Here is a 27,478-nt window from a genome sequence, read left to right on the forward strand (position 1 = left end):
TATGATGTGTTCCAGGGTGCAGTTCTTCAGGACAAGTCTCCAGTCACTCTACATCTAACTTTCATTATGTAAACAGCACTAAATCAACTACGGACGATCTGACTCAGAGAACTTAGGCCACAACTAAAGTGTGGTAGAAGCTAACCTCTAGAAGAGTTTCGTTTTACTGCTATTATCACCAAATAACAAAGCCCTAAAGCCTTGCTTCCAAAGATGAAAAATATGTGACAATTTATGTACATATTAGGCTGTTGTGGCACAAATTAGGTAGATCCCTGATTACATGAAGGGACTGTCTTTCGCTTTCATTGTAACACTTAATGACTAGTCTTGCTGTATTACTTGAGTTCGAGCTCAGAAAAAGCTTGTGGCAGGGTTCTGATTGTATATACCTATATGAGCAAAATCCACCAGCAACACATATTCAGGAAAAGGTAGTGGAAAATAATTTTCACCCTGTGGTAAAATCAGTTATTTCAAAACCTTTTGATCCCAAATCAGAAAGGAAAGTTGAAATACCACATTTTATGGTGGATTCCAGTTCCTCCAGTTAAACCAGTAGAAAGATAATTCTGTAAAAATCATGATTTATGGCATGGCCAAAGAAGAATGACACATGAATTCTGTCAAGTTGTGTATGACAATCTCTAGGATAAGGTTGTTTTAGAGGATGAAGTGTTGTGCCTGCAGCAACCCCTCACATTTAGTTGTGTTGGTCTGTTGTGTGCATTAGCTTGCTTTAGTGAATTGGCTTTGGTTGCAGTGCTTCACTAAAGCAGAGCTGGGATGGGATGGGAAAGACCAGATGACACTGTGCTGCTTGTTCTTGTTCCTCAATGATTTCATTTAGTTACTTGATTCAAAAGCTTGAGAAAATGTTTATGGGAGTCTACCATTTCCTGTTCCTTCTCATCTGGTCAGAAATGCCAGAAATAATTTTTATCAGTAATGGAAAAGGAAACAGAAAAGGCTATCATCTGGGTTATGTTCAGAGTAGGTTCCTCTCCCTCATACAAAAAGAGTTCTTTGTTTCATCCCCTCCCAGCAAAGCGGATTTGTGATTACACATCTTTAGGTGGCATGTGACCCATGATGAATCTTCAGTCTCTCCTTAGTAGTGGAGGATGTGGCTTAGGGATGCAAAACACAAATGGAGCTCCAACGGCATTTAAGAAACTACAGATGAGGGAGGAGGAATTAAGAAGCCAAGGAGAATATGGTTACGATAATCAAAAGAGAGTGCAGTTCCTGAATGATGTGAGATTCTAAAACGTTTTCCAATTTTTGGACCTCACAGGATGAGGGGTGCATTTAATTCAGGGAGGAAGCATGTGTCTGCAAGCATACTGCTATGTGCAGCAAAAGGGATGCAGTTGTGCATCAAGACAAGTAAAGGGAAGCAAATAGATTTCTCAAGGTAAAATCCTACAACGGAAGAGGCCTCAGTCGTTACTGAGTTCTCTTTTAAACTTGTGTAGACACAGAAATACATACGCTAATTGCTAGGTTGCTACTTTTCAATTGGTGAGTGACACTTCCTGCTTAAGATTGCAGTTGACTTCTAATTATTTGGAAGACTGGCTTTCCATTGTGGCTCAGAGCAATTATTCATTTCTTTTTCTCTCAGAAGATACGGAGCAGTTTTACGCAAGCAGGAACTTTTTAAGATGAAATGGCCATTAATTATTGCAGCGTCATTTCCAGCCTCACCACTCCACTTTTCCAAGGAATCATAATTCAGCCACAAACATCTGCTTTATGCTAGTGTTAATACCATACTACAGAATGTCCTGCTTCAAGAACCTCTATTTATTTATGCAAAATGAAGTTTAAATTATGTTGATGTGTATATATCTTAGGTTGACCACATGCTTTATATTATAGAAGTTAATTCACCACGAAAACCACAGTTAAAAAAAAAATCCTCCTGCTTGCAAAGAGTTGGGCAAGCATCTATTAATCTCCATTAAATATTATAAAGAAATCAGCTCATTATGAAGCTGTTTGAAGAGTTAACCTGAAAATAAACATTGCAGTCAGTCAAAAAATTGAACTCTCAAACTCTTATTGTGGCTTGAAGGTTCAAAAGAAACACTGTATTTTCGCTCAGGCATGGTAATTATTGAGGGCTGCCTGCTGCAATTAATTCAGTCCTTTGAAACCTGAGAACAAAAGTATGAACATGGCCTAGGGACTGAAACATGGGGCAGGGAATCAAGGCAGAGTTCTCCTTTTCATGCTGCCATCAGCAGGGCATTCAGTTTCAGCCAGTTCAAGCAGAGATCCCCGAAATCAACAGCAGTCTTTTCTTTAACCTCCGTAGGCATCAGATCAGATCCAGACATATTGTGCCTCACTCTGCTTATATCCTGGAGTGTATGTGTATTAATGCTTGTAAAGGAAGCAATTTGGTAAGCGCTGGTAAGCACTTAACAGCATTTGTAAAGAGCCCACAAGATGCTTGGTACTGGAAGTAGTGTATTAGCATACATCTATTGTGAATTTACAGCATCCCCTATGTGCCCCTTCACCCCGCACGAAGTCACTTCCACAGCAGGGCTTATCTGTTATCTGCCTTCCTCCGTTCCTTACTTTTTTTCCTTGAGTTTGCTCCTCTCCTCAGGGAATGTTTAGGACTTTTACATGACTCCTCACCCGTCTTTAGAGCTTTCTTGCTACCTCTTTTTGATGAGAATTTGATCTAATCGCCTCCCCTCTCAGCTCCCTTTCTGTGTTTCCAGATATGTCCAAAGGATAAGTCTTTTGTGTAGGTTGCGAGCACCAAGCAGCAAGGCCGGCTCAGTTCAGTTTGGCAGGGTGTCAAGCATCTTGCTAGTTCTTTAAAAATAGTGAATGCTAAAATAGTCACCGTTCCCCCGTGGTTCTGTGTGCTGATCGTTGTGGCTGCATTGCGGGTCTCACCGTGCACGGTTTCCTGGTGTTACCAGTGTACATTCCCATCCTGTCCTTAAAGAGCAGTGAATTTCCAGATGCCCCAGCTGGAATACTATGCCAGTCTACAGGCTGTACTCAAAACACCTGTATTTATATCCTGGGTTCTCATAACTAAAAACTGCAGAGATCATCTGGGGCACAGATTTTATACCCTGCTAGTTAAGCAGGAGCCAGAATTATGGATGCATCTTCATCTTCATTAATCTCGCAAGATATGTAGCACAAGGCTCACAGTGAACACCCTAAACAACGCATGGGAACATGTCTTCACATACCAAATGTTGCTATATTGTTAACTATGATCTTTTCTTGTTTTGGTAGAAACTATATAGGAAAGAAATCAAACCACCTTTCAAGCCAGCAGTGGGACGGCCAGAAGACACCTTTCATTTTGATCCAGAGTTCACATCTCGGACCCCGACAGGTTAGTAAGATCCCAGATGGTAAAAGATCTTCTTAGTGAGCAAGGTCATTCTTCCTTTCCTGCTCATTCCAACTGAATCAAAGAGTCTGATCATCTCCGTGTTCAGTGGATTCTGCAATATCCAGCTGGAAGCAGTGTTCTGCATTTCCAAGGAAAGAAGCTTTATCAGCTCCACACTGATCATGTCTCAGGAAGGACAGGTCTCACATTTTTATAGCAAAAGTAGCTGTTGATTAGTTATTTTATTGCTATTGTTGTGGCTCGCATTAGTTGAATATAACTGTTTTTAATTAGATCAGCATCTACTTGGCTGCATCTTGCATCTCTGCAAGTTACTGTGTTATATATTCCATAGATGCCCCCTTTAGTTATGGAAACGCTTAGGCTAGAGACCATTGGAAGTCAATGCATGCTTAACAGTGATGGATGATGATGAAGTTCTCTGATCAGTGGCGTTATGTCAACAAATAGTTTGGCCTACTACGCTTAGTAAATGCTTGCAGTGAAAATGCTGTTTTTCTAATTTCCGTAAGCATATATATATATAAATTGAAGGTGATGATTACACATGGTCAGCTTTCTGCTTCAAACTAGCCCAAACCTCCATTCAAATCTTAGTTCAAATCCCCTTTCTTGGGGTAGGAGGTAGTGATACATGGTAAAATATGTTACCCCTCTTGGTTCCTTTTTTTTTTTTTTTTTTTTGCTGAGGGTGCACTGACTTTCACAAGCCACAAGAATAGCTACAGTTCTACCTGTCTGGGCCCAGGTGGAATATGCCCCCTATTCTAATGTTAGTGGTGTTCTGCTATTCCTACTGTATTGCACAGAAGGAAGTGATCTTTGGATACCAGACATTTCTCCACTGATTTTAGCTTTAATTCAGGCTTCAGAGGCACCCTTGTGCCCTGGAACACTGGCGAGAACTACAGGCGCTTGTGCTGCCCTGGAGAGTCTCAGAGAGGCACGGAGTGCTTGAATTGCTTTGGATGTTCATCTTCCATCAGTTTTACTGTCGTGAAAACCCTTGTACTTCATGCATGTGCTAGACTGTATTTCAGACTCTACAAGTTAGTAGTATTGCTGATTCAATGTGATATTTCAGGCAGAGCATTGAGTTGGAAGACCAGTTATGGGGAAATGATCTGTTGTAATGTTGCTTCGTGCTACTATGGAAGGTGGCCTGAGAATCAAACTCCGTTATTTAAAAGTAGATGTGATATAAGCATGAGTTGCTTTACTCTTCCTAGTGGTAAAAGGCTCTTGCAAATGTCAGCAAGTGTTCTGCATCCCCTGGGCTCCCCAGACTCAGGCCTGGTCTGTTTTTCTTTGCCTGCCTGCACTCGGGGCCTTGTTGTGATAAATCCAATCACAACTTCAACTGCCTTTGTGTCAGGGCCATCTCTTTGCTTGTGCCGGTGCTTCACTGGAAAATTGCACCACTCTGGGGAGAAAAAATCCAGCAAGCAATCCCCTTGTGAGGTTTTGGGTTAACTGGGGCACTACCATTGCCTGAAAAGATCAATGAGGAAAGGCATAGGAAATCTAAAAGAGAATGCTTGAAGTAGCATTTCACCTCCAAAGATCTGTATTTAAACATTGTCCTGATCACAAATGATCAGTCTAACTTAGTGAATGTTGACTGGTTGGGTGACCAAGCAGGGAGAATATCGTAAGAGAGTGTTGTAAAGCTGGCACACATTCTCACTCCAGTGCAATCAAACAAGAACCCTTTTTATTTTGTGCAGAGTTTTCTGTCATGACATAGGCCACATGCAAATTCACCCTGTCACTGAGAACATAAAAAAGCACTTTAATAGTAGCTTAGTTTTCATGATGACAGTGCAGTTGCTGAGTTTCAATGAAGCTGTCAGAAAGATATTAACAAAAAAGGCAAAGATACACACAGTCACTTTGCAGTCTGTCTTCATGAATGAGCTCCACTTCTGGAAACAGTTTTATGTCAAAGTTTTGGCTCCAGTAACTTGCCAGCCTTGTAATTGGCTATATCACAGAAACCCTTCTTTAGAGGTTAAATCAGCTTTCCCTACATTCCTAAGCTATGTTCTGATCATGCCAAAGATGCACTTTCTGACATTATCATCTCTATAAGTTCGGTTTCACAGTGTCTCTTCTCAGGAATTCATCTGACTTGAAGAGTCACTTTTTATGGCCATTTGTTTTCCAAATCCACTGCTGTTGGATTCATTTGTGCTGAATCAGCTGTTTATGGCTCCTCACAGGGAACAGCGGACTGAAATGATTAAAAGTAGATATTTGAACAAGAATCAAACCAAGATCCTTTCGGTGCTCTAGCTTACAGTGCACTCCACAAGTGCTATAACTGACATAAATAGTGGGGGCAGTGCGCTGGAGCAGGGAGGAAAGAACAAGTAGCAGGGAGGAGCATCTTTGGCTTTGCTGCTGAGAAAAAGAATGTAAAATTTCAGCTTAAATATCTAAATTTCCTTTTCTGCAAGTAAGAAATAATGCCTGCTAACCCCAATGAAGTATAGTGAAATAAATCATTTAAGATGTGTGAAGCCTTCGGAAATCCTCTAATGTAATGCTCTAGTGAGACAAAACATTATGATTTCCATCTCCAGAAATAAAGCCACTATGCAGTGCCTTTGTTTGGGTCGAATTCAGGCATATCAAATGATTATGGATTTATCAAGACTAGAAAATTTATTTCGATTTCATACCTAATTAGATATTGCATTTAATTAACATGATTTTAACACAATTTTGCACTTGGCAGAGATTTTTCAAAGATGCATTCGTATGATGGGTATATCAAGTCAGCGGTGAGCAATATTTGATGTGGAAAACCAAGTAATTAGTAGTTCTTTTACACTGATAAAGAGATGGCAGTGAATTATGAAGGAATAGTTATTTTCAAATAGAAAAGACCTACCACTTACAGTTTGGAGCTGAACAATAACTCTTCTAGAGTTCAGGAGTGTTCAGAGTTGAATTAGTTTCATTCCTATTTCAAAACATGCATTCTTTTTCTTAATTAATCCAGCTTGGGAAATTACTGCCACTGTAAGAAGTACCTAGTGATGCAGGAGGTTTGGAGTGACTCACCTCTGTATTTGCAAAGACAGTACTCATCAATACACTAAGATAAACACAGAGCCTAGGTCATTTTACCCGAAAACATGTTTCTCTGCAAACACAGGAGGGAGGCCTGACCTGCTGTGCTTATTTCTGACGTCCATCAAAGCTGAGACTGCTTTGTATGAGATACAGAGGTAACTGCAGTCTGCATTTCTCCTGTCACTGGATAGATCAGTTCCCTTTGCTGTGTTCCAGCTTCAGAAGGACTATTCTGAGTAACCTTCCTCTGTCCAGGTGACTAACAGGCTTATGAAGAGAATGTCCACATGGAAATATTTACGTTCTCACGTACTGCACGGGCAATTCTTACTCCTCCACCCTTGACACTGATGGGTGATGCTGATGGTGTAGGCAGGTGAGTCAGATGTCAGGTTCAGAGAGGATGTATTTCCTTGAATCTAGTGAAGCTCCCTACAAGGAGACAGCGTTTTACAGGAGGTTTAGCTCTTAGCCTTACTATGGTAAATCACACGTTGCACCAGAACAATATGAAGGAAGAAACAATCAAAAGAACAAATAAGAGGTGAGAAAATTTGAGCAGCACAGGCTTTATAATTACCCATACAGCTCCCCAGTTGGTGTGCAGATGCTTCTCTTGCTTATGATCTAAGGCAAAACATATATGGGGGGGAAGAGATCTCTTTAAAGCTTTTCAAAGCTTTAAGTGCAACTCTTCCTACTTTTGCTGAGTGATAGCATAGGTACCAGGAACTGCTCTTTAGTTATTTGGTTCTTAGGCAGAGTAATTCAGACCTCTCTGAACTCCAGCCAATCTTTCCCCTACATTTCCCATGTTCAGGGAAGGTGCAGGGAGCAAATCTGCATGCGGTGGTTTAAGACACCTCCAGCCATGACGCTGCCTTGAGGACATGTCTGTGGCCTCTTCCCTGGAGTGGGCCAGAGCTCCTGAGGCTATTCCTGAAAGATCCTTACGAGGCCAGGAGCCATCACTAGAGGACCATCATGCTCTTCTGATTTTTTGTCCTCTGCATTCTGCTGGCCCATGCAACACACTGCATTGCCAGAGAGCACTTCCATCCTTGTAATTTTTGCAACTGAACTGTTCTGCATGGGAAAAACAGAGCAACTTCCAGCTTTTTGCACTCTCTTGAAAATCTCTCCTGAGACAAAAGAGGTCCAGCCTTGAGCTGTCCCTTCTTTCTCCCAGCCTGGCAAGCCTGTGCCTTCCCTCTCTACAGAGACCGTTGACACATTCAGTGCTTTGCATGAAAATGAAAATACAGTGTGAAAGAGCCTCTCTGCTCATGAGGGGAGATCCCTGCATATAATATCACCCCAGTGCTCCCTAGAGGAAAGGGAGGGAGAAAGCACATCAAAGTCTTCATATGGAGGTGGATTGTATTCACATGTGTCTGCTAGTTTGGCAGGGTTTGTTTGTGACTAGCAGGGGTGACTTTGTTGCAGGTACTGTGCTATTATTTTCTAGTCTTTTGTTCAGCTCATGAAATAATTTTCTTTTTTCTTCTCCTACAGATTCCCCAGGCGTTCCTCCGAGCGCCAACGCTCATCATCTTTTCAGAGGATTCAGCTTTGTTGCCTCTAACTTGGTGCAGGAGCCTGCACAGCAAGACGTACACAAAATCACAGTCCATCCCATCGTGCAGGTACTGACGCTGCTGTTACACTTCACATCTGATGGGCAGAGACACATGTACATGTTACATTTAAACTGTGAGGCAGTTTAAATTCTCACTGGTACTTCACAGTTATCCAACCCTCATCTGTTTATATACAGCTTGAAAGAGGTGGAAAATGAGATTTTTTTTTCCCCCAGAGGCTTTTATCCTACTGCTTATAATCTCTGTTGCCTTTACAAAGGGAAGAGGAACCATACATTTTCACAGGTCAGATGAAAGTTCTTCCAAATACTGGAACACTATTCTAGTTGTGCGTACAGGGCAAGGAATGAAGTGCATGACAGTGAATGCGTGTCATTCGTAGTTTTGCCTTGCACTATGTGATGTAGTCTGTGTTGACAGAGAGGCCTAATGAAATCCTGCTGTAGACGTGGAGCCCAAGCCCAGTTGTAGGAGGTTGTGTTCCTCATGCTATCTCACAAGAGCCTGTGTGTAGTTGCATAAGCCAGAGCAGCTTGATGGGGGAAGGACAATTGCCAGACACTTGATTCTTTGCTGCTACTCCCTACAATATGCTCTCCAGTTGCTGCCGTTTGCTGCTAGTCTAGATCAAGTGTAACTGCTACAAATTGCTCGATACATTAGAGGAGTTGTGAAGCAGGAGAGAGAACTGTGCTACTCAAAAGTGCCTTCCCAGCGAAGTTCCTCTCTTCCCATGGCAAAAGGTATAAGGGGAGGGTCTTTACCTGAAGTATCAGCTTTCGTCATATATTTTTTTTAAATGTAGTTTATCATGGGATATGTTGTAGTCTAAGATTTTCTCATGGAACCATAAGTGAAGTGTTTGCCAAGCAATTTCATTCTAGAAAATTTGTGTGCTTTTTATTGGATTTGTTTGTAAATGTTTATTGCATATAACAAGAACGTATTTTATAGTTTAGAAGGTTCTCTGTGGAGTTTAGCTAGTGAGGATGCATTTTGAGACAGAGAATCTTGGAGACTTTCTAGAGCTGCTGGTCATCTCTTTAGTCCTTGAATTGAATTTGCAGTAAGGCTTCAGATTTGGGCTTTGGAAAGCCACCATGACCTAACAAATCCTGCTGCACAAGTATTTTCCAAAGGTCATATCTACTAGCAGTGCCATGGTTTATTTTATACCTTTCAATAAATAAAACCAGAGATTTAAAAATATCTTCCTATATCACTAGCAGCATATTTTCTTAGGTGAGATTGACCTAAAATAATAACTTTTCTCTCATATTATAATCATAACTAAATGTATCCTGGATAAGAGCTCCAGTTTGCATATATGTGATATCTTACTTGAAATTTGTGAAGCTCTCACTGGATGGTAAGTGATCTGGTTCTTTAGTAATTAGAAACAAATTTATCTTGTCCAGATATGTGTGTTGTCAGGGGATGTGGGCACACAGCTCCTGAGAATTGCAGATGGGAAGTAGTTGTCTGCATTCCGTAAAGAATTTAGAAAATCACAGCTGCTTTTGCTGTTATTTCTGCATGGATGTCTCCATCTTACAGACGGAAAAGTGCTAAAAAAGGAGGGGACCCATTTGTTTAGGTGGAGTTAAAGATTTTTTGAACTATACTTAGAAAAATACCTAAGGAACGGAGAATTCTGTGAAGAAAGCGAGATCAAGCACTCCCTTTACTGACACTAGGCTAGTCCTTGCATTTCTCTGCCCAGGTCCTGATTGCCTTGTTTCTTTTGTCTTTCCCCATAGCAGCTACATGGGAACAATATTCACTTTACAGATGGATATGAGATCAAAGAGGACATTGGAATTGGCTCCTATTCTGTGTGCAAGAGATGCATTCACAAAGCAACAGAAACAGAATTTGCAGTGAAGGTAAGAAATCTTCCTGCTAGATGCCAGAAATGTGGTTAGGACTGTTCCATCAGCCAGAGTGGCGGTGTGGTCAGTGGATTTGCTGCTGGCTCATTTCTTGTTGGTACAAGTGGCCCTTTTTCTTCTTTCGGGAGATGACAGATTTTTGATAAGCTTTATGTTATTTCTTACATTGTAATCTCATGAAGTAAAGTTACAGAATGGAAAGACCTTTACAGTCTTGCATGGAAACCCTGTTAATCATTTCAACCATTCTCCACTATCCAGATAAAAACATCTTTAACAGAACCTAAATTTAAATCAACCTAAATAAACAAAGTAACATATAAAATGATGGCAAAGATGAATCCTGTATAATTATGAAATAGATTTATTTTTTCATTCATTCTGTAGTAATTGATTTCTGACATCATGTAGCAAAATCAGAGAAATTTGGTAGTGAAATAGCAATCTACAGTCACATGGTTCCCCACTTGATTCTTGGTCAAGAAATATTGTGTAAGCAGTGACCAGCAGCAATAGGAGGATCAGCAAGCTGCTGGGGTGTACATACGAGAGGGATCTTTTCTGATAGGAAAGAATGTTTTTTCAGTAGAATTCCTTTGGAAAGTCACACTCAGAGGGCTAAGTTGCAACCTCCGTTTAGCATTACTGGCTAAGTGGTACCCAGCTATTACAAAGACAGAAGGGACCAGTGTATGTGGGAAGAGATTGTGAAGATATGCCTTAGAGGAAAAGTCTCAAATACTGAAGTTTCTTTAGGAAAAAAGGAGTAGTAATTACATCTCTGATAGGTTAGAGAAGTATTTAATTGCTTTGTTCTTTCATCAAAAATGAGACAAGATTTGATTAAATCTGTGAAATTACTCACATAATGAATTTGAGAAGACCAACAGACAGTAAGGTTGTATCCTTTTAGTCTATGTGATCTCATGGGAAAAGATTGCTTAAATTAATGTAAGACAAAAAGTAGTTTTGGGAAGTCAGTACATAGAGAAATATATAACCTTCAGGAAATGAAGAATTCATCCCCATTGCCTGCCTACTTTTGTTTTTTTTAACTTAAAAAAGATATATAGAGTTAGCTTCTATATGAGATTGTGTTTTTGCTGTGAAATCTAATGATGACAGCTTAACGAAGTGATAGAAACTCTGCACTCCGTGAGATAAGTTATAGTCAGTAGAATACTAGTAAACATTTTTTTGTTCTTATTTTCCTTTGTAAGGCTGGTTATAAAGTTGGATACAGGTCCATGAAAGTTTTGAGGTCTCCCACCAGTGGCCCCAAAAATCTGGAAATCACTAATAATTCACAATTTGTTGATGTCGTTGTTCAAACAGCAGTTTAGTTTTCTAGGCTACACCCACACCATGAACAGGAGCACAGACTACCAGCAGCTCTGTGGGCATGTACATGAATGTTCTAGGATTTTCCTATTTAGTGAGTGGAAAAATCCCGGTTTTGTAGTGTCCAGTTCCTTTGTCAACAGATGGCATTATGTTAGAGTAGGTATGGGTTTTGTGTAATTAAATGACATCTGTGATGAACAAAATGCGTATTAAAATCATGTGTTTTAGATTTTATTTCTACTGCTGACAGTTTGATCAGTGTAACACAGCGAGCATGAAACCGAAATAGAAAAGCCTTAGTCCTCAAAGATGTCTGACTGTCTGAATTCAGTAGGATTCAGCACTTTCTTAGCAGTGACAGTTTTAAAGCACCTTGGAGAATCTGGACCAAGCTAAACACATGGAGTGTTACGGCTTTAACATAATTGTACAGTATAATTATATACCAGTCCTTGTGGCATGCATCCCTTAACTCTCTACAGAATTATTTTGATTTCTTTCAATAAGTATGATTTGTTCATTGTTCCCTAATACATAATGTTCACAGAAAAAAAACAAAAAGAAGGAAACATGTATAGTGGTCAGTAGTATGATAGGCAGCTGCCCCATGGGCCAGGCACTGCCTCATTAAACCTGCCTTGTTAGGCCGGAGCGCTGACACATCCGCAGGCCTCACTCCGTCTCCCTGCAGGACCTGTCAGTAGTGAAGGAGTTAAGGGGAAGACATCGGTGCAGGAAGGTACATGTGATGTTGCTGGGTGGATAATCCCTCTCAGTTTAGGGAGAATCCGCGCACCAGGCCGTGTTTACTAGGCTGTGGAGCGCCGGTTTGAGGCAGCGGAGGGCTGAGCCCGAGTGACTCAGTCAGACCTGCAGACAGCAAATCAACTCAGAAAAACAAAATCTTCCCTAACTCCGGAGGAGGGTGTATTTGTTAAAAGGAAAAGTGATGAAATGTTTTGTATTTTGCTAGCCTCCTGCAACAAACCAGTTTGCAGATCGGGTAGATGTCTAACAGGAGAAATGAGTGCTGTGCTGCCGCTGCAGAAGCCTGATCTGCAGTTTAGCTCCTCTCAGTGTTCAGCGAGACCCAAACACATCACTCGCTGCAGAAATGGCTCTAGATGCCTATCTGCACCTTTGGGCACCTGGCTACTTTCAGAACCCCAATCACTGACGTTGCAGAAGAGACTTTACTTGTGAATTCCTTCCCACTCTTCCATACCATGCTTAAAAATGCAATGCTAATAAGAAGCTCTAAATTTATTTTAGACATGCCTTCAGGCTCCTAAATGCAATATTTAAAAATTCAGTCTTACACACTTCCGTTACTAAGGTTGTTTAAATACCATGCGACAGAAAACCTTGCAAACACCCACATTTCCTGCAAACTCAATCTGTGTAGAAGCTAGTCACAACCTAGATGGGTCAGTATAGGTAGATGGTGATTTAGTGAGTCTTTATATCATATTCCACTGCACATACATTGCTTTTCTACATTTTCTTTTAATTTTTTCCCCATCTCATTCCCAAGTGAAACTAGTATAAAATTATGAAATACAAGTAAATATATTGTTCATCCTTCTGAAAGCTGTATAAGAGCTGAGGAAAAAAAGAGCATTTCTCATCTGACAGATTTCTACTGTGCTTCAGAGTCTTATGATAAAATATTGATCATCCTGACTAGAGCAGGCAGAATGCAACTTAATAGCAAAGGGAACGGCACTGTTGATCAGAGTTAAAAACATCATGTGGCTACAAACAGAGGAAAATAAGATCAAACTATTTCCGTTAGATCAGTATCTGGAGAAATAAGTCATTTAAATGAAAGAGTGATGCTAGAGAAGGGAGGGATTCCTATGAGTGGAGGAAGATCTGTGGTGGAAGCCTAAAAGGATTAAAAGCTCTCTGCTGTAAATGTTACAGGGTTGGGTGGTATGGGGCCAGCTTCAGCAACTCAAAGCCAAACCTTTTCTTCTCCCTGTCCAAAGGAATACCTCGTTGGTTAAATCTTAAGCATTTTTAGTCTTCCCATGCTATTAAGAGCCAAGAAAAATGGCTGGATGTAAGGACAGAATACACATTTCTCCCTGCCGATAAAGAAAACATACAGTAGAGATAGTCACAAGTGATAAATCCAATTTTGTACATGCAATATTACAGTGGATTTTGAGTCTCAAAAGGCATGTGATTTTTCATGACCTTTTCCTATCTATATAATGCACTAACCAACTATTTGGCTGAAAATGTTCCACAGCTGTGAGCAATGCCAAATTTTGCAGTCTGTCTGCCTCTGGGATACCAGTTAGCTTATGCTAGAGTTCCAGTAAAAACTACAGTTTGTATGTAATTATGGTAATTTGTAAGCACTGAAAGTCAGTGTATCTTGGCATGTTTTAGATATACAGACTGGGGAGAAGGTACATATTTGTTAGCTTTAAAAAAATAATACCGGAGAAATTATGTCAACATGTTATCAATAGACACAAGTCAGTAGCTCTGGAGAGATGTTTTTAGCAGGCCTGTGTAATCAGACATGCTATATACCCTGATTTACATGCTAATGAGAGCAAGTGACATAGCTACTGACAGCTGTAGGGCTTCCAGTTGTTTCATAATCTCTTTAAACTCCATTTCCCCATACACTGATGTTCATGGATCTAATTTGCTCATTTTCAGGCAGTTGGTATAAGTAGATGTAATATCATACTAGCATGAAGGCAGGAGGCTATGCAGGAGTATTTAGTTAGCTCTGCACCAGTTTCTTCATGACCTGTGACTATATTAGGAGTTTAATGCTGAATATAGAAAGCATGAATGACAAAAAGAGGCAGTCTTCCAAGACTGACTGCAGGATGGTGCATCATCTGGGATTCTTTTAAGAAAAATAGAAATCCCAAACACATATGCCTTCATTTACTGAAACGGGAAAAAGAGGAATAAAAAAAAAAAAGAAAAAACAGTTGAGAAGTCATGGCATCTGGACAGCCAAGGGATCTGTAAAGCTAGGCAAGCTAGACAGCCTTGTTTAGATTGGTTTCTCCTTAAACACAGAAATCATCCCTTGAAATGAAACAGCCAGTAAGTTTTCCAGGGAGAGATTGTGTTCTTTTTTGGTCGATTCGGAAGGTACCAAGTACCCTGGTGGATCACAGATAAATGTATCAGCAATCTAGTAGGCAGGTAAGTAAAAGGTTTGTTGGGTAACCACGGATTTCTTGGCCCTGAGCCGGCTAGCTTGTCAACACTGCTGGGTACCAAACCCCTTGCACAGTCCCCATTCCTCCAACCTCATCTCCCTCAGCCTTCAAGAGACCCTAGTGCAGAGGTCTGGACCCAACATACATGCACAGATCTTGAGGTCAGAGCCACTGATAAATACTTCCACATGGCCTCGCAGCATCTAGGGCAGAACTGCAGAAGCTACTTGCTCCTAGAGCAGAGCAGGACTCTAACAAACAGGATGGGCTGAATGGGTCTGGGTGTAATGTTGATGTCCTGTCCCAGTTTTCAGTTGATCCTTAGTCATGCACACTCCTCTTGTCTACGCTGGGTGGTTGTCACAGAACGGGTTGTATGAATGAGAGCAGTGGTATGTAAGACCTCACACTGGGGGGAAAAAACAGCATCAAGAAGAAAAAAAATCTGATGAAAAGAGTTTACGCCCCATTTTAAAACCTGCTACCCAGTATTTAGCTGAGAGAAAATGTCTCTGAAATCTCCCCCTAACTCTCCATTCCTGTTTGCTTTCCTTCCCTGAATGGTATGTAATCAAGCTGTTCAATATTTCAGTCTGTTCAGCTGTTCAATCAATCTGCACAACTAATTCCTAAAAAGGAAACACGAAAATCTGAACCTCCATCAGAAAGATATGTCGCTTAAGTTGTTGCTTGTGTAGCTTTATTAATGAAACTGAAAACCAAATTCCTCTCTCCCTAGCATGCTTACATATATCTCTCAATAATTTTGCCTGTAGTACCTATGTGACCCTGTGGGACCATATGCTATTTTGGTATCCATGGTTTAAGATAGAATATAAACAAAGTAGAGAATATCTGAAGAATGAATAGCAGAAAGTATGCAAGCATGGCAAGGCAGGCCCTCTTGAGAGCTACAAATATATATGACATGAGATAGGCAAGAGTCCAGTGGGATGCAATCAAAATCCATAAATATCTCTATCAGTTTGATTGTGAGAGCAGTCGGTAAAACAAGCTTAAAGGAGATGACAAAGATACCGTCACCGTATCCATACCCTTCAGTTTCTGAAGGATACTTAAGTTGTTAGTGTGACAACAGAATCAGTACCATGTAGGGTGCCATGTAGGACATACAGGTTTCAGAGCAGATTTAGCCATAAATCCCTAGGTTTCTTGAATTTGCACATGTTTTCCCGAGTGCTGCTCACCTGGTGCTCTCCAAAGGACTGGCATGAAAATTGTTAGACTGAAACTGGGATTTGTGGAGGTTACAGTAGGAGTGCTTACAAACAGTGCTGACCGATGTTCCCTAGATGTCATGGAGAAGGAGCACTCATTGCGGTGAAAGGACTGAAGTAGCAAAAGAATGGAGAAAAATGTCTGTAATGGTCTTATGTCTGACCAGAGAGAGTATTTTTCAGTCTTTCCTATTCTGAGCAACTTGAATTCTGTTCTGAAGTGGGCTCCTACAGATGATTTCACTTAACACAGCAGGAGGACATATAGTGTAATTTACCCATTGCCCTCATTTTGAAGGGATTTGGTCGGACACCTGCAAAACTTCCCTCAGTCTCACTTTTCTGCTGTTTTCCTTTGCTCAGGTCCAGGTTTCAGCCAGATATTCTCACCGTAGAAATAAGTGAGTTCTCCAAAGAGGCGGAGGTTGAATAGGCCGGATCGCTGGAGCTGCTGTTCCCAAAAGGGTGTAGTGCAGAGTGCTGGGATCTGCTGTAAGGGCTGCAGAGAAGGCAGCAGGGCAGGGAGCCAGGAGTGCCTGGTGGGCCTTTCACACGCAGCAAACTTCGTTTTGTAGCAGTGAGAGCCACTCGCTGCTCTCATTGTGACCAGATGAGATTGCTTAAGAAATAAGCAGAGGGAGCAGAAAAAAATAGAGAAAAATACAGAAATGCGTACAGACCACATCTTAATCTCTGCTTTAAAGCATCTCCTAGATGTGTGTGGGATGTATGTCACATCTGGCTAAGGATTCTCCTAGCCCCATTCCCCTTTGGTCACGAGGCTCACAGTGCTTCTCCCCATGGCACTGCTGCCCTTTTGAAGAAAGTGAGATGATGGTGTTCCTCAGGGCTAACTAGATCCTTTTTAAGATCTAAGATCAGGCTGCAGTTTTCCTGCAGCTTAATAAGATCATATATCTCTTCTGTAACTCCCTTGCCAAATACTAAGTATTTTGGGTAGAATTAGGTCCTTTGTGGCTCTGCTTTCCATTTGAAGCCATTAAACTTTATTTCATGTACTAGTATTCCGTACTGATGTCATAATTTTCCCATTTTGTAATATCTGAATGTGTTACACCAGTTTTCATCCTTAAAGCTTTTGTAAAAGTAGGTAGTAGTAGAAGTCCCATTTTAAGGACTGACAATTCATCAGTCTATCCCAAGGACATGTGCTAGGGCTGTGCAGAGCGCACGAACACTGAGGTCTCCTGACTGCCCGTGCAGAGTCATTCCCACTGAAATACTCTGCCTCCAAAAATACAGTTTTCTTTTTTCTAATATGAACTTTTTTTGTTTCCTAGGTGCCATTGAAACAATTCCCTTAATGCTGCTTAGAAAACGTTTTCTAGTGTATAAATGCCAAGTAATAAGTAGCACAGTTGTAGTTCAGTATCTGGGAGTGCTAAGTCTGCAAACACTGGCAGTGAGCAGGCATGCTCGCTAATGATCAGTACTAATTTCAGAAAAATATTGCTAATTAGGCCTATTTCTTTTAATATTCATTTCAGTATTTTTCTGGAAGATTTAAGCATGGGTGGGAGAAATGAATCTCTGGAACTAATCAAAATTAATAGCCCAGCAAATAGTCCCTCCGAAACTATTAGACTTGGAATAGTTCTCCTTGGAGACATCATAAATGTAAAATTATACCATGTCCTTTTAAATAATGTTAGCCTTTCTGCAGTGATTTTCATCCAGCTTGAGTAATTTGACGTCAAAAAAGGAACCATATTAAAGCAGATGCTTGGCATGAATAGAGCTTATTTTTAGAAGGAAATATTACTGAAATGGAAACCTGAACATTTTCCAAAGATACAGAACTGCAGTTTTATTTGTGTCACTTCTGTTGGAATTAACATTATGGATGAAGAAACTGTCAGTTTAAAATCTCCACGAGCGCTATTACACCTTTTCTCTTCAGCAGAGACACATTCTCCGTCTGCAGTCATCAGTGGTGGCCTGAGCTTCAAATATATTGTAGATGTGGTGTAGAAAGCGTCTAAAAGACTTAGAATTGATTCTTATCTCTCTCCTTGTTCCTCCTCACTCTCTCCTTTCCATTCCCACCCCCCTCCAAAAAAGGAGGAATGTATGCAGGGCATATAGCATCACGCTGTGCTATATGGATCTCTCCTTAAATGTGACTAACTCATACTTACACACCAAAAGGCTTTAGAGAAAACTCGAAAGCACGTAATACAAGGTAAAGCAGCTGCAGAAAGCTCTGTGGTACATCGAGTTCTCTTCCTCCTCCATGCTTTTTCCACAGTGCCATCATATGTTCCCTAGTGCCAACTAAAAGGAGCTTTAGGAGGTCCTGCTTTCTAGGGACACCTGCGGACTCCCCTGGGGCTGTCTAAGGTATCGCAACACCCCAGGTGTCTGCCCCGGCCTCCTCTTGCTGCAGCCAAAGCAGCAGACCAGCACTGTGCCAGTGGCTGAACTGCTGCAGTTCACACTCATTCACACTCCTGTGTCCCAATTTAAGCTGCCAGGAGAAGCCACTTTGCACGAGGGCTGCTGCCTGGAGCAGCCTCACCTGGTGAGGTGTCCCTCACCTGGACAGGTGAGGGAGAGACACTGGTTGCATTTGGGACTGAGGGCCAAAAGGGCAGCCAAGGAGAGTTACATCTTAGGCTCCTGCAGTACCCACCAAAGCTCCTGTGTCAAAGCCTCAACCTACTTTTAAACATGCCAGTGCTGCAGAGCGCAGCTTTAAAGCCTCCTACTGCTTCTGCTTGATTCCTGTGCAAGTGGCAGGTTTCCAGTGGAAGAAATCCGTTAAGATAAAATGGGGAATTTTGCTACAGACCATAGTGGTGGCACACACAGTGTTAAATCACAGCGCCAGCGCTGGGCACAGTTAGTTTGATTTTCCTCAGGAAGGGAGCCTGAGGAAGGAATGTGGTTACTCTTGCCCATTTTGACCAATAGGATTAGACAAAGCTTTTGTATCTTTCTTTTCACTTAAGAGGGAAAAAAAAAACCACGAGAACCAAGCAGTTTTTGTTTGTTTTCAGTGCAGCCCTTAAAGATGTGCAGAATCCTCCCCTTCCCACCCTCAGCGCGGGAAGACTCAAGGAGCAGCAGGCAGCCTCCGTGCCCTCAGCTCCAGCTTCACCCAGCCAGAGCCCCATCCCTTCTCAGCCCATCTCACTCCTGTTCCCAACAGTGCATCTCATGCTTCTTTTCTGACTTCTTGCTCACTCTGTTGCTTTTCTCTCATTCTTTCTCTTAGGTGGTAAAAAAATGTTCACTTTTCAGGTAGCTAAATTGTCACCTCTGCCCTCATGCCTTTTTTACAGTCTCCCACGAGCAGTGATGAAGGCCTCCACGTGGGAAGTGTGGTGGTCCTCCTCACGCAGCTCACCCAGGTTCATTTCAGCTGTTCGATAAGGCAGTTTCTATTAACAGGGCTAATTCTGCCCCGAGAAGATGAGGGAGTGCTCTCACATGCTGTTTCTATGGCAGGGCTGTGACAGCCATAAATCCCAGCTGGTAGTTGTTATCAAACATCTGCTAATGGCATAGCTATATCCAGAAGAAGAAATTTATCTAAACATTTGGAGGCAGACTGACTCCTTAAAAAAATTGTAACTAGCAAATCCCTTCCACCCATGTTCTCCTCTGTTTTGACTGACTGTTTCTGTTACCTGATTATATAAAAGTGTTTATAATTTCTTTATATAAGTATAAATATACACATAGACACACACACACACATACAAGTATATGTAGCTGCTGTAGTTATTTTGGCCATGTTTGAGCCACACAGAACTGTATCAATATTCTTTTTTAGTACTCATCAGACCACTTTGGCAAGGCTGAAGACGTTGAATACTCATTAGTTAGGAACAGTCAGGTGACTTTCCCATGCAAAGGACTTGTGAAACTGTCCAGACTTGCTGATGGGAATTTTGGAAATATTTATTCTCTCCTGATCCTTCTTTCCATAATAGAGAACTTGGTATTATTCTTTGATGGAGCCTGACTTGTTTTAAAATATCATGAGCTTTTTTTTTTTTTTTTACCCTGAATTCTCCAGGGAGAAAACATTCAGCTTTCTTTCACAACACAAAGGATATGTTAGTCAAAGAACAAAAATCTCTGTTAGAACAAAGGACACTATTGTATGAATTGAGCCCACTTTACCCTGGAATTGTTTCATCCATCAGTAATACAGATGAGTTTCTAAGAAATCCCTGGGTGTCTAGTACATAGAAGTGTATTTGTTCCATAGCTCAGTTTCTTATTTTTCTAAAGTACAATAGAAAACCCGTCTGCTTCATAGCTTTTCTCTGACAAAGGACAACCAAGTTCTTGTTATATTTTTGGTTAAGCTTTTTACATGTTATGATGTCTTTCCAAGTTGGTGTTCTTCACCACTCATCTACAGAGAAAAGTAGAAAAGCAGAATCACTTCCCAGTACTCATAACCTCAGGACTGGAAGCAGAAAAAGGCGGGGGGCGGGAAAGCTTTTCCTAATCCTGTATATACATTTTAGTTGACTTCAAGTCAAAGTGAGTTGCCTAAAGAAAAGACATCGTTCAATGCACGTGAAGAGCTGGAGAAGGTTCATGGGCCATCCAAGAGAGCAGGAGAGAAGAGCCAGACTGTCTTCATGCAAGACGGAAATGCAAAATGCTCTTTGTTAACAAAACAGTGTTTCAAAGCTTTCAAAGGTATAGGCTTGCTTAGCTGCTAATCAGAGTTTAAGGGAGTCATTGCTTATGTAAAATTTGAGCAAATATGCTTAGCTTTCCAGCACCTAATAGTAGAGCTTAAAAATTATAGTTAAAAAAAGGAGAAAAAATAATAATAATATTAATTCTGCATAAAAGCAGATACTGCATAAGAGCATATGCTGTGGCGTATGTGTCCCAATGTGGAATAGGGGCAGGACTGCAGTCCCATTATCCCCTCTACCTTGTATCCATACCCGTAACTTTTATTGCTTTTTTCTTTGTAAAATTGCACGCTCTGATATATAATCAGGTAAGAAACAATTAAGACTTTGGCTCGGTGAAGCAGTATAGCCAGTAAAGGGCTGTCCTCACAGGGTGTCTTTGGGCAGCCTGGAGGAATAGCTCTGAGAGCTGCTGAGTTGGCCTGAAATGCGAGGAGCGTGTCCGGCCGCTGCGCTGGGAGCGCAGGGTTTGCGCCGTAACCTGCCCTGGGACAGAGCTGACGCCCTTCTGCTTGCAGGGGTGGATCGACAGCAGCGCTGATCTTCAAAACTGGAGAAGAATTGAACTCCCATACCAGAAACAAGTCTGCTCTGGTAGTGGTTCATTGCTGATGAAAGCCCATTAGAAAGGCCATGAAGCCTCAACGGCATCTGTGTCCCCGCTGTGGGAGTGAGCTCCGCGCAGTGAGACCGAAGGCCCTGCAGAGCGGGAGAGGCTCACCCGGTTCCAGCCAGTAGGGACTGCACGAGAAGAGGGCTTAGATTCATTTCCACAGCCAAGTACAAGCGTTACAGTCTCTAACGCACCCCTCACCTGCTCTGACAATCAGTTTGACTTGGAGAACACTTCTTAAATTACTGTACAGACTGCTTTGTAGAGCTTGGCGTTGATCCACTCCACGTAGGAGTTTGTGTGTGAGCGCATGTGCGTAGATAACCCTGTAGGGTGGTGGAAGAGGTGTTCGTGTTGATCTTGGACTCTCCTGCAGTTTTCTACCTAGGTTCTGGCTACAGCTCGGAGATACCATATACTCCTCACAGCTTTGCTCCTACTCACATTGAAGCTCCTTTGAGTAACTGGCTAGATGACAGTAGTGGTTAGGAAGAGAACAGGATCAGAGTGTTTAATGCACTAAGTAAGCTGGTAAGTGTTGGTGTGTCACGTCTCATTTCCTTAGCCAATGGCACAGATGTTCTGTTTTACATGAGTGTGCCACGGTGTGTCACTGGAGGAAAAGCTCAGGCTGAAACATCTTTACATCTATAAAGATGATAACGGCTTGATGTTGCAGAGCTGCAAAGAGCTATCTGACTGCCTGGAAATCCTTGCACCTTCTCTAAGGCAGGTCAGTCACTATAGAACTTGGAGGCCCTGAGCTTGTCACGTGGGAGCCCTGAGATCCCAGCCCAGGTGAGGAGCAGCTCGCGGTGTCCACAGCGCAGCGCAAGCGCCTGGGGGGCAGACTCGTGCCCGTGGGGCTGGTGGCAGCCGACCTGCGCGGGCACCGTGAGGCTGCGCGTGTGGAAGCCGCGTCCCCAGGGACCCCGTCGTGCTGCTGTCTGGAAATGGAAGTGGTGTCTGTGTGACTAAAAGCCGTGTTGGTTTATCCGTGGAAGGGCGGTGATGGTGCAACACAGGCAATGCCAAGGGCAGAGGACAGCCAGCAGGCTGGCAGCTGCCTGGTGAGCCATGGCGGGAGCAAATACAGAGCAGCACCTCTATTTCAAATCAGGAGGTAAAGCTGCACAAATGTGCTAATCTAAAAACCGTCTAGGGAAGCCATTCCCCTCGCACTTACTTTTTTGAGAACTCCAAAGCTACTTTTGAAAATCACAGAAAAACTTTTGAAAATCACCTATGTTAGATAAGGCATCCTGGGCCAGGGTTTTCGTGGAGCTCATTCTAGGTCTTAGCTGGGACATGATTCACAAATGTCCTCTGAATGCAGCACCTCCTCTTGTGATGCACATGTGTAAGGAGGTAGCAACCTCTGTCAGAACTGTTCAGAAAGGGCAGTTTTGCTCTTTTGAAATCTGTCTAAAGTGTTACTGAAGACTGGAAAACTATCACTGCAGTGAAGCTGCAGGGGATATTCAAGGAGGCAGAATGACAGTTTTGCCACTGTGGCTGCTGCAGCAGGGAAATAAAGAAACTCTCTATCCTGCAGTCGGTAGGGATTGAAGAGAAATATCTGCTACGGGTGCTGCAGCTGCAGCTCCTCCTTTGCTGTTTTGTCAGTCATGGGTCACATTAAATCACAAGTGCTCTAGAGAGAGGGACCATCAGGGTAACAGTCTATTGCAGTGGAGAAAGAAGCCTGTCCTACTAGACTGCCCAGGGGACCGAGTGCCAGGAATTCAGGACACAGCTCTGACATCAATTGGTTGTGTGGTTTGGGGCCACTTGTCCATTTAATGACTGCATTGCAATTTGTGCACACCTTAAAATAAACAGCATGCCTATTTAGCAGGACTGTTTTGAGATTTGTATTTATGCAGCATGCTGTAAATTAGAAGCATTACATATCAGCTACTGCTGCTATTATTAAATTACTAGCAGGCTGCTTCAGGTTATGTTACTTTGAGTTTCATATCAATAGCTAAGGCTATTTTGGGTATGGGTTTTTTTTAGGCACTATATACTTGTATATTCCTGCATTGTTAGCAATTACTTAAAATTTTCCACAACTCTGGATGTTTCCTTTCTTAAGAAAATATAACAGAATGTATCACTTGCTACAGCAGCATAGTGATAGTAACACTTCATATAGTAATAGGAGTGCCTGCTGCAGTAAATTTTTCTGGTTTGTGCCAGGCAGGCAGACCCTGAGAGGCACATGTTTGTGTAACTCCATTAACTTTACAAGAGCTACATTAGCTTGCTGCAGTCAGGAAAATCGCCCCGAGTATCTTTTTATGTGTTAGAGTTGTTGGTTGACTGGGACAATCACATTTAGTTGCTGTGGTTCTGTGTATGAGCAGCCATTCATCCTGGATTTCACTGGCCTTTGAGACAGTCTCAAAGGACATTAAGGAGAAATTGTTAGATTTTTTTTTCACTTACCTCTTTTTTAATTTTCCTTTCATTTATTCAAATGATGATAACAGCCATTTGCCTACATCAGCTCCCAGTTTTATTTTCGCTTGTCACGCTGTTGCTGATATGGAACTTGTGTCACTGATACGGCTTCAGATCTGCACTTCAATCATGGAAAATCACTGGCCATCATTATCATTGTGAATGCATGTCAGTCATGATGTATATGCCCTATGATGCTGTGCCCTATTACAGCTGATACATTAAATTCTAGACATGCACTTAAACCATGACACTGTAATTAAGTCAGGAAAATGCATGCAAAAGCAAGCAGGCAATTTATTCCCATTTAAAAATACATTTAAAAAGAAGATTTTTCACTGTGAATGTCACTATTTTAAATCTATGCTCTGTGCCTCGTTATCTCATGGAACTAACTGCATATAGGGTTGGAAGTCTTGAAATCCAAATCAATAATGGAAATAGGGATTTGTGTAAATGCCGGCCATCCTTCTTCCCTGTTATTCTAAAGCACCAATACGTTTTTCTGTCAATACAGAACTCATGCCAAAATACTTCCTTTGCTCCTAATGAGGTTTCTAACAGGATGTGTCTTTTAGCATTCATTGTGCAGTTGCATTTGAGACTGGAAAATACAGAGGCTTCCTTGGATTATTTCATAGCTATTTTTTGTTTCGTTTCAGTCTGCGAAATACAAGTCACTAAGCAGTGCTTTAAAATGGGCAAATGGCTGAAGCTCTTTGACTGACACCTCAAATATAGGCGATAACAGTGTTATTGAGAAGTCAAAGCCCTGCTAACAGCACGCAGTATTGCCCTTTAGAGAGCGTCGGGTTTTTTGAGCCCTGCTGCTTGTAGAGCAAAATATTTTCATGCCTCACTATATTCTCTGATAATGCCAAGCATATGTGCCTCCTCTGAATACAGAAAATTGATGTAGATATCTTTCTGGCATAGTAATGGTGAAGGTTTGGCTGTATGACCTTTAGCTCTTCACAGTAGCATGGCACAAAGCACCAAGGCATTAGCATTAGGCTCAGCTCCCTTCCTTCCTGACAGGGCATGCCTATATGTTTTCATTCCTGACAAACCAACCTGACAAGTAATGCTTATTCATTTATCAGGAGACATGCAAGCATATGACAGTATTATGAATATATGCATTTTTATGTCAAAGATGTCATTTCAAAACTATTCTTATTTAAAAATTATTCCTTTTTTTTTCTCTCTCTCTAAATGACACTTTTCGTAACTCCCATTATTTACAGACAAACAAAGATACAGACGTAAAAAAGAGGGCCCAAACCTTCTGAATGTGAACTAATTGCTCCATCTGGTTTTGGCAGATAATCAGCATGGCTCTCATGTTCACAGGGTTTGAGCTGTCCTTGCTTAGAATGATGATTAAGAGAAGAATTTAAAATATTAATTTGTTTGAAGTGTAGAAATTGCTTGTTTTATGCTCTGTTGCCAGCTGATATCTTACTACACTCTGCTTCATTTATTCTAGATAATTGATAAGAGCAAGAGAGACCCCTCTGAAGAAATCGAGATCCTCTTGCGATATGGGCAGCATCCAAACATCATTACTCTGAAGGACGTGAGTAGTCTTTGAGTTCTTCAGCACTGAACAATTCGCGTTTTAATATCAATCATCTCACCTACTACTCCATATCTGGAAAAACTTCCGATTCTAATTGTCAGTCTAAACTAATACCAGACCCATTAACAAGGAAATAATGCGACTGTAACAACGTACTGAATAAAACTTGGGAAGACTATTCAGCTTATTCTGGTTGTCTAATCTCCAAATACTGTGTAAATAAAACCAAAAGGCCACAGTGCTACAGAGCAACAAAGTGTATTTGGTTTACCAATAAGCTTAAGAAGTGAGGTCTCATCAGTCTGGTATTTCAGAGGAAATTGTTCAGCACACACAGTGGTGCTGCTGGGCGTGGGAGGTTCCTACACAGCCTGTGGGGTCTGTTTGACTGAGAAGAAGAGAACCATGAAGGCCACTGTGGCTTCCTTTGATGGTGTTTTAATGCCAGGGAGCCTTTACATTTGACTCAGTCAGCCTCAGAAGACAAGAGCAGCATTTCTTTAGTACTTTAGATGAAGAATAGTCTCCACTGGATCAATTTGAGTGTTTAAAGACCCAAATCCTGTTCATGTCAGTGACTACTACTTTATCATTCAAACCTTAGGGACGTTTATAAAAAACTTCTAATCAGATGTCCTCAGGAAAGCCTCACCTAATTCCTGAGGGTTGGAGAGTATCTTAAAATTTGTATTAAAAAAGTTCTGTAGTCATTCCAAAAATGTTTAGCATTGACGACTGTAACATTGTCTGTTATTTCAATCCAAATAAAAGATTCTGACATGAAAATGGCCATCTTCCAGTTTAGACAAAAAAAAAGCTTTTTGCCCCATGTTGTTGACACTGAAAGCAAATACATTTTGCAGCTGATGTCAACAATATATTCATCAGAATTGCAAACATAAGAGTATATGATATCATTGGAATTAAGTCTTGGCCAACAGTATAATGCAGTTCATTTAGCTGATCATGAGTCAAAGGGAAATATTGATATTTAAAATGGCAAATGTTACCTTGTAGAACTGGAAAGAGAGAACATTTCTGAGAAGGAGGCTTGGGTAAGAGCCAGCAGACATTTCAAGCTGTGTGAAGTGGTGCTGCTTTAGCAGTTTGGTCTACTCTGCTGATATGACAGCTTATCACGAAAACTGCATTTCTGTGCAGACAAGCCAGCAAGTTGCTACAGACATGATAGAAAGGTGACAACTAAGTCATATTGTAAAGTTGCCTTTTCAGATGATAAGCAGATTCCCCCTATGAGCTCACACCTTCTTCTTGCACGTCTTGCTCAAGTCAATATGGTGACTAAGGAACCCACCTTCCCCAAGTTGAGGGGTGCAGAACATACGCTTATTTTGTTGCCCCTCCAGGTCTATGACGATGGGAAATACGTGTACCTGGTGATGGAGCTGATGCGAGGGGGCGAGCTGCTGGACCGCATTCTTCGGCAGAAGTGCTTCTCCGAGCGGGAGGCAAGCGCTGTGCTGTGCACCATCACCAAGACCGTGGACTACCTGCATTCCCAGGGCGTAAGCATTGCTTTGGCAGTTCTCTGGCTCCATCTGCTCAAAATCTGGCTGCTAGGAAAAGCAAATAGCTGGGATTTTGCTTCACTGAAATGTAAATAGGGTTTTCCTTAAAAAAAAAAAAAGTAATGTAAATGTTTTAGGTGAGGGCTTTTGACCTACCTCAAACAACAGACCAGAAATTTAGAGCTATGGCAGCCAACCCTGGGTGCTCTGTAGCCTCCTCTCTTCACTTGTGCTCTCTTGTTAAGGTGGTGCATCGAGATTTGAAGCCAAGTAATATCCTCTACATGGATGAATCGGGAAACCCAGATTCCATCAGGATCTGTGACTTCGGATTTGCCAAACAACTGAGAGCAGAGAATGGGCTGCTCATGACTCCGTGCTACACCGCCAACTTTGTCGCCCCTGAGGTATGATCGCAGGCTGGGAGTAATGAGTATGTCCTAGAAAGCAATCTTTTGGGCCTCTCTCCCTGCCTTCAAAAGAGGAGCAAGTACAAATCAGGCTACAAAGACTTTTACAGCATCTATTACCATATTGTTGCTATTCCTGTCAGTCTTTTCAGGCCACTTGTTTTTCTCCTGCCAGAAGCCAGCGTCTGTCTGAGACTGACTTACACAATACTTTGGCATGTTACCCTAGGATAAAAGCCATTTTTTAATGTAGCTGCTTCCTCTAAGAGTACTCACCCTTCAGTGCACCCTGTCGCAATAGAATAGGACTTATAAGGGAAATCTTGTTATCAGGAAGAAGAACCCAAAGAAAACTCCATGGATGAAATGCTTACTCCACTGAAGTCACTGGGAGATTTACTGTGGACTTCACTGAGCTAAAGCAACCTGTCTCC

At 41.7% G+C, this 27,478-nt stretch overlaps 1 protein-coding gene across 2 annotated transcripts in view; it reads left to right on the forward strand.

Moving 5' to 3' along the window:
- Positions 1-27,478, forward strand: part of RPS6KA2 (ribosomal protein S6 kinase A2) — a 259,837-nt gene that overhangs the window by 224,373 nt on the left and 7,986 nt on the right. For both annotated transcript variants that reach the window (XM_088534829.1, XM_088534830.1), the window contains 6 exons: positions 3,277-3,379; positions 7,997-8,127; positions 9,843-9,968; positions 25,013-25,102; positions 26,473-26,631; positions 26,880-27,041. In XM_088534829.1, coding sequence (XP_088390955.1) covers positions 3,277-3,379; positions 7,997-8,127; positions 9,843-9,968; positions 25,013-25,102; positions 26,473-26,631; positions 26,880-27,041 — 771 coding nt within the window. The remainder of the gene's footprint in view (positions 1-3,276; positions 3,380-7,996; positions 8,128-9,842; positions 9,969-25,012; positions 25,103-26,472; positions 26,632-26,879; positions 27,042-27,478) is intronic.

This window comes from Tinamus guttatus, unplaced genomic scaffold (genome assembly GCF_059628265.1).
Source record: "Tinamus guttatus ecotype Peru unplaced genomic scaffold, ASM5962826v1 Tinamus_guttatus_pri_ptg000601l, whole genome shotgun sequence".
In the NCBI taxonomy this organism is placed as follows: Eukaryota; Metazoa; Chordata; class Aves; order Tinamiformes; family Tinamidae; genus Tinamus; species Tinamus guttatus.